Source organism: Neoarius graeffei, chromosome 3, assembly GCF_027579695.1.
Source record: "Neoarius graeffei isolate fNeoGra1 chromosome 3, fNeoGra1.pri, whole genome shotgun sequence".
Lineage (NCBI taxonomy): Eukaryota > Metazoa > Chordata > Actinopteri > Siluriformes > Ariidae > Neoarius > Neoarius graeffei.
Window position 1 is genome coordinate 74148055 of NC_083571.1, and position 8314 is coordinate 74156368.

The following is an 8314-nucleotide window of genomic DNA, read 5'->3' on the forward strand; positions in this document are numbered from 1 at the left end:
ACTAGTGGAGGATCTGCTGTACATCAGTATCCCACTCTACACTGTAAAATATATTAGTTTAGAATCTGCATCAGTGTTAAAAATGATAAGATGTGAAGTGTTTAATATGTTTCACGTGTGGGGTTTAATTCTGTTCAGTACTGATCTGTAAAATAAGAACCGAGTCACAGTGAAATGATGAACGATGTCTTACACAAACACACAGTGCCACACTAAAGCTGCTGCAGAGAGGAAAAAAAATCTCCTCAGCACAGAAATAGCACAGATCTCATTAATCAGACTGAAAACCATCCACATGGTCCAGATAAGACGAGGCGGAGATAAATACCGAGCCTCGCTGAGTACTGAGAGTTTCCAAACACAAAGAGCCAAGTGGAGAAATTTACACAGTCTTAGAACCCTGTTTATAGAGGAACTGACGGGTCGTAAAGTAAATACAACTGAAATAGGAAGTGACATAAAGTTCACATACACTCTTAAAAAAAGGTTCAATCTAGAACCTTAAAGTCCCACCGGAGGAAGAGAACAAGGAGAGAGAGAGAGAGAGAGAGAGAGAGAGAGAGTGAGTGTGTGTTGAACTTGACTCTTCATGACACTGAACATCTGGTTTCTCCAGAATAAAAGCTGATGATGTTCATGTGGTGGGAAAATCAGTTTTTACTGAACAGTGAATTTTATGTTTTAATTATTAAATCACAGGGACAGATTAAAACATGATACAGAAATAATTTTACTGTTAACATTCATGCTCATTTTCAGTTATTGAAAAATGTCTTTAGAATAATCTACTTGTAAAATATATAAACAAATATAAGAATGATTAATGCCACTATGCACTTCTCCATATTTTCAGAACAACAACACAAAAAACTTTCTGTAAAAATCAGAATAAAATATTAAAAATAAAATGTGAATATTCTAGTTTTGTACTTTGAGGTTTGGAAAAAGACTTTTAGTTTATTATTAATCACATGTTAAGATGAAACACATTATTATTATTATTATTATTATTATTATTCACCCATCCATTATCTGTAGCCACTTATCCTGTTCTACAGAGTCGCAGGCAAGCTGGCACCTATCCCAGCTGACTATGGGTGAGAGGCAAGGTACACCCTGGACAAGTCACCAGGTTATTGCAGGGCTGACGCACAGAGACAAACAACCATTCACACCTACGGTCAATTTAGAGCCACCAGTTAACCTAACCTGCATGTCTTTGGACTGTGGGGGAAACCGGAGCACCTGGAGGAAACCCACACAGACACAGGGAGAACATGCAAACTCCACACAGAAAGGCCTCCGTTGGCCACTGGGCTCGAACCCAGAACCTTCTTGCTGTGAGGCGACAACGCTAACCACTACACCACCATGCTGCCCTATTATTATTATTATTATTATTATTATTATTATTGATGTGATGATATTATTTCAGTACAAAGGAAGATGATGGGACAGAAATCTGTAATAATTACAGCACTCATGGGTAAAGATAATGAAATACTTTATGGTGGAAAATATTCAGCAAAACAAAACACAGAATAAGAACTTTTACATTTTTTACTTCCAATCTAATCTAAACTCATTCTGTTAAATTACACCAGAAATCAGAGAAACTTTACTGCTTTAGGGCTTGACATTTATTTCAACAAAACCATTTAAACTTATTTCTTTTGATCTGAAATATTAATTCATAATATTAGTTGAGTGATTCAGACTTGTTTGTTTGTTTGTACCTACTTGATGTCCTCCCACACATCTGGACCATAATTTCTCAACACCAGAAGCTCCAAGGCGTGATTCACAAATCCATACTGCAATAATGGAAAATAAAACATCAACATCAGCATCAGCATGAACACAGATGAGTGAAAAGCTTCTGTGCATTAGATTTAATATAGTTTATAAACCCTGAGGTGGAGGTTAAACCCTCACTATGTGAATAAAACCTGCATAAAAAGAGAAGCAGCAGGATTTATTCTGATAAACATGAGAATTGTTTTACAGTATTTCATTAATTATTGTTCTACATGTGCACTATGTGTGTGATGTGAGCACGAGCTGGAAATAAATCTGTGAAATGCAGTAAATACAGAGTCACACAGAGAGACTGCGCTGCTCCTGAAGCTTTTACTCACCATGATGGGATGGAAGGTTTAATTCCTCTGTTTTCCGCAGCAGCAGAATAAAATCATTAAAGCCGCAGATCTGCAGCTTCTCCTCCGTCAGCCACAGCAGAGCCACTTGAGTGACAGGCCCCGCGTCCAATCAGCGCTCAGGATCGGCAGTGACGTACAAGGACCAGAGAGATGCGCTGGGGAACTTCAGTGCGCATGCGTGGCCAGTGACAAGCAAAACTGCAGATAATTTATTTATTTTAATAAGTTTATAATTTATTTATTTATTTATTATGGAGTATAATATTTTTATAATTTTTATTCTGAACAGTGCAGCAGGGTGAAGTTTATTTACTGTTAGAACAAAAACAGTGGTGCTTTTGTGGCTGGGGACTGCAGTTGACTTGCTGACTTTAGGACTGCGGTTGACTTGCTGAATTTAAGACTGCGGTTGACTTACTGACTTTAAGACTGCGGTTGACTTGCTGACTTTAGGACTGCGGTTGACTTGCTGACTTTAAGACTGCGGTTGACTTGCTGACTTTAGGACTGCGGTTGACTTGCTGACTTTAAGACTGCGGTTGACTTGCTGACTTTAAGACTGCTGTTGACTTGCTGACTTTCAGACTGCGGTTGACTTGCTGACTTTAGGACTGCGGTTGACTTGCTGAATTTAAGACTGCTGTTGACTTGCTGACTTTAGGACTGCGGTTGACTTGCTGACTTTAGGACTGCGGTTGACTTGGTGACTTTAGGACTGCGGTTGACCTGCTGACTTTAAGACTGCGGTTGACCTGCTGACTTTAGGACTGCAGTTGACCTGCTGAATTTAAGACTGCGGTTGACCTGCTGACTTTAAGACTGCGGTTGACTTGCTGACTTTAAGACTGCGGTTGACTTGCTGACTTTCAGACTGCGGTTGACTTGCTGACTTTAAGACTGCGGTTGACTTGCTGACTTTAGGACTGCGGTTGACTTGCTGACTTTAAGACTGCGGTTGACTTACTGAATTTAGGACTGCGGTTGACTTGCTGACTTTAGGACTGCGGTTGACTTGCTGACTTTAAGACTGCGGTTGACTTGCTGACTTTAAGACTGCGGTTGACCTGCTGACTTTAAGACTGCTGTTGACTTGCTGACTTTCAGACTGCGGTTGACTTGCTGACTTTAGGACTGCGGTTGACCTGCTGAATTTAAGACTGCGGTTGACCTGCTGACTTTAAGACTGCGGTTGACTTGCTGACTTTAGGACTGCGGTTGACTTGCTGACTTTAAGACTGCGGTTGACTTGCTGACTTTAGGACTGCGGTTGACTTGCTGACTTTAAGACTGCGGTTGACTTGCTGACTTTAAGACTGCGGTTGACTTGCTGACTTTAAGACTGCAGTTGACTTGCTGACTTTAGGACTGCAGTTGACTTGCTGACTTTAAGACTGCAGTTGACTTGCTGACTTTAGGACTGCGGTTGACTTGCTGACTTTAGGACTGCGGTTGACTTGCTGAATTTAAGACTGCGGTTGACTTGCTGACTTTAGGACTGCGGTTGACTTGCTGACTTTAAGACTGCGGTTGACTTGCTGACTTTAGGACTGCGGTTGACTTGCTGACTTTAGGACTGCGGTTGACTTGCTGACTTTAGGACTGCGGTTGACTTGCTGACTTTAAGACTGCGGTTGACCTGCTGACTTTAGGACTGCGGTTGACCTGCTGAATTTAAGACTGCGGTTGACCTGCTGACTTTAAGACTGCGGTTGACTTGCTGACTTTAGGACTGCGGTTGACTTGCTGACTTTAAGACTGCGGTTGACTTGCTGACTTTAGGACTGCGGTTGACTTGCTGACTTTAAGACTGCGGTTGACTTGCTGACTTTAGGACTGCAGTTGACTTGCTGACTTTAGGACTGCGGTTGACTTGCTGACTTTAGGACTGCGGTTGACTTGCTGACTTTAGGACTGCAGTTGACTTGCTGACTTTAGGACTGCGGTTGACTTGCTGACTTTAGGACTGCGGTTGACTTGCTGACTTTAAGACTGCGGTTGACTTGCTGACTTTAGGACTGCGGTTGACTTGCTGAATTTAAGACTGCGGTTGACTTGCTGACTTTAAGACTGCGGTTGACTTGCTGACTTTAAGACTGCGGTTGACTTGCTGACTTTAGGACTGCGGTTGACTTGCTGAATTTAAGACTGCTGTTGACTTGCTGACTTTAGGACTGCAGTTGACTTGCTGACTTTAAGACTGTGGTTGACTTGCTGACTTTAGGACTGCGGTTGACTTGCTGAATTTAAGACTGCGGTTGACTTGCTGACTTTAGGACTGCGGTTGACTTGCTGACTTTAAGACTGCGGTTGACTTGCTGAATTTAGGACTGCGGTTGACTTGCTGACTTTAGGACTGCGGTTGACTTGCTGACTTTAGGACTGCAGTTGACTTGCTGACCTTAAGACTGCGGTTGACTTGCTGACTTTAGGACTGCGGTTGACTTGCTGAATTTAAGACTGCGGTCGACTTGCTGACTTTAGGACTGCGGTTGACTTGCTGACTTTAGGACTGCGGTTGACTTGCTGACTTTAAGACTGCTGTTGACTTGCTGACTTTAGGACTGCGGTTGACTTGCTGAATTTAAGACTGCGGTTGACTTGCTGACTTTAGGACTGCAGTTGACTTGCTGACTTTAGGACTGCAGTTGACTTGCTGACTTTCAGACTGCAGTTGACTTGCTGACTTTAGGACTGCAGTTGACTTGCTGACTTTAAGACTGCAGTTGACTTGCTGACTTTAGGACTGCAGTTGACTTGCTGACTTTAAGACTGCGGTTGACTTGCTGAATTTAGGACTGCAGTTGACTTGCTGACTTTAAGACTGCAGTTGACTTGCTGAATTTAGGACTGCAGTTGACTTGCTGACTTTAGGACTGCAGTTGACTTGTTGACTTTAAGACTGCAGTTGACTTGCTGACTTTAGGACTGCAGTTGACTTGTTGACTTTAGGACTGCAGTTGACTTGCTGACTTTGGGACTGCGGTTGTCGTGAACGGTTTTGCGCTTGGGTTTCCGTCGGTGGGTGAGTTTATAGCATCAAAGAAGCTGACTTTATATTAGGACTGTTAATGTTATAAATCTTCATTATAACCTGGTGAGGTCAAATATCTCAAAATCAAGAGACTTGTTTTGATTAGTTGTTATTATTATTATTATCAGTAGTAGTCGTGTTATCATATATTCTTATGATATAAAATTAAAGGGGCGGCACAGTGGTGTAGTGGTTAGCGCTGCTGCCTCACAGCAAGAACGTCTGGGTTCAAGCCTCGTGGCTGGCAAAGGCCTTTCTGTGCGGAGTTTGCATGTTCTCCCCGTGTCCGTATGGGTTTCCTCCGGGTGCTCCGGTTTCCCCTACAATCCAAAGACATGCAGGTTAGGTTAACTGGCAACTCTAAATTGACCGTAGGTGTGAGTGTGAATGGTTGTCTGTGTCTATGTGTCAGCCCTGTGATGACCTGGCGACTTGTCTAGGGTGTACCCTGCCTTTCGCCCGTGGTTGGCTGGGATAGGCTCCAGCTTGCCTGCAACCCTGTAGAACAGGATAAAGCGGCTAGAGATGAGATGAGATATAAAATTAAAACTCACATAAATATCAGTGTCAGTACACACACAAAAAAAAAAAAATTAAACCATTTACACCAAAGACAAGAATGTGGAGTGAAAAGTTTTACAGTCAGCAGGATAATAGAGTATAATAGAGGATAGTAGAGTATACTAGAATATAATTGAATATAATAGAGTATGCTAGAATATAATACAGCATAAAAGAGTGTAATAGAGTCAGTTCTCTCCTGACACACTGGAACACAAGACCAGCTCTACTGATTTTTGATACACTGAAGAAATTTGGGGTTGAGATCAAAAGATGAATGAGACATTAGATCAGAATTTCAGTTTTATGTCCTGATATTTACATCTCAACGTGTCAAACAATTTAGAAAACGACACCTTTGATGGCCAACCACCCAATTTTTAGGTGAGCAAAAGTATCGGAACCAATAGCCTTCAAATAAATAGCATGTTATAATATTTGGTTGCATCTATTTTCTTTGCAGTTACTGCATGACGCTGGTGATCCTCTGACTTCACCACACTGTTCCATTCTTCTTCTGTGGTGCTTTTCCAGTCATGTAGCACAGCTTCTTTTAGTCAGTGTTAGTTTGGGGGGGGGTGTCCTCCCTTCAGTCTCCTCTTCAGAAGGTGAAACACTGCACCGTTGGGTGAAAGTCGATTGACTTGTCCAGTCAAAAACCTTCCTCTTATTTCTTTGTGAAGTAAAATCTGCTCTTCTGTTTCTTTCTGCTGAGGAGACGTTTGTGTCTTTATGGCCTACAAATTTCTGCTCTCAAAGTTTTCCTCTAATGGTGGATTTCTTCAAACTGTTGCTTCTGGGTTTTTCTTCACAGCTCTCACAATGTCATTGTCATCTCACAGATCAATATTTTTATATATTTTCTCAGAATGTTGATGCTTTCTCAGACATGAATAATGACTGTGAACAGCTGCTTTACAGATGTGTAGAATAATCTACAGAGTGATTACTGTGAGCCAGTAGTCCCTCTCTCTACTTTTATTCACTAAAATGCTGTATTTAGTTGTTTACATATTTTTAAAAAGTAAGACAGACAGACAGACAGACAGACAGACAGATAGATAGATAGATAGATAGATAGATAGATAGATAGATAGATAGATAGATAGATAGATAGATAGATAGATAGATAGATAGAAAGAACACTTTGATAAGCATGAAATTAGAAACACAAAACTTCAGTAATATATGATGATGATACAATAACTAACAAATGTATTTAAAATAATCCCATAAAAAGAAAAACATACTGAGGTGTTAATATTTTTATTATTTTTAATACAGCTCTATTACAATAAAAAATCACAATAATAAAAATAACAACTATTATTATTATTATTATTATTATTATTAGTTTTTTAGCCTCTGATTCAGACAGAATCAGTTTTACACACAGATGTTCTACTGCAGGAGACACATTACACATCCTCCACCCTTTATTCCAGAAGTTTCTCCAAATCATTCGACTCAATCTCAATCTGTGCTTCTGTTACATCACTAAACATGACCAAGCCCCACCCACTTTCACTGGACTGACACCAGAACTGTCCAATGACTCTTACTGATCACTGTTTTAAAATAAACTCTGAAATAACGTTTACAAACACTGTGCCGTGAACTTTATTTTATTTTTATTTTTTTACTGTGGTTAGAAAAAAGAAGCTTCACCTTTCTTTAAAATAAAACCAATAAACAAATCACTGATTTGTTTAAAGCAACGATCACCAACTCCATCCATCCATTATCTGTAGCTGCTTATCCTGTGCAGGGTCGTGGGCAAGCTGGAGCCTATCGCAGCTGACTACGGGCGAGAGGTGGGGTACACCCTGGACAAGTCGCCAGGTCATCATAGGGCTGGCACATAGACACAGACAACCATTCACACCTACGGTCAATTTAGAGCCACCAGTTAACCTAACCTGCATGTCTTTGGACTGTGGGGGAAACCGGAGCACCCGGAGGAAACCCACGCAGACACCATGAAGAAAACACAGAAAGGCCCCCGTTGGCCACTGGGCTCAAACCCAGAGCCTTCTTGCTGTGAGGCGACAGTGCTAACCACTACACCACTGTGCCACCCTCACTAACTCTATTAACTCTTTAACTTCGTGGGACAGAATTCTCTTGGGGTTTAAAGCGGTACAGATGGAGTCTAACTTTTTCCTGTAGTTTATGCACTCCTTTACAACATTTCTGTTTGCACTGTTGCATTTAAAGCACTAAGAGGTTATGAGTTTTATTTATAAAGCCATTAAAATAAACTGTGACCTTTATGAAAACTGTTCAAACTGCAGATTTCATTTAAACTGGCAGAAAACTGAACAGTTTAAAATGTGTACTCTCTCTCCCTCACACACACACAGGACCGTGTGGGTATCTCAGTGTGTTTCAGATACAGTAGGTCATTACATTAAACGGAAGTCCATGTCAGCTCACTAACTAGCTAACTAACTACGTTTTCCTAATGTTCACACGACTTGCTCACAGTTCACCCATAATGTAGCTGACTAAAACAGTGACAAGGCAGCCTATGTGTAATGAAGTGTATTCGAGACGCTGACAG

At 41.1% G+C, this 8314-nt stretch overlaps 1 protein-coding gene across 1 annotated transcript in view; it reads right to left on the reverse strand.

The window, feature by feature from the left end:
• gucy1b1 (guanylate cyclase 1 soluble subunit beta 1) overlaps positions 1-2230 on the reverse strand; it is a 64115-nt gene extending 61885 nt beyond the window's left edge. The window contains exons 1-2 of the mRNA XM_060917291.1: positions 2139-2230; positions 1741-1814 (exon numbers count right to left, since the gene is read on the reverse strand). Of these exons, the coding sequence (XP_060773274.1) occupies positions 1741-1814; positions 2139-2141 (77 nt within the window). The 5' untranslated portion in view covers positions 2142-2230. The remainder of the gene's footprint in view (positions 1-1740; positions 1815-2138) is intronic.
• Positions 2231-8314: the final 6084 nt, after the last annotated feature.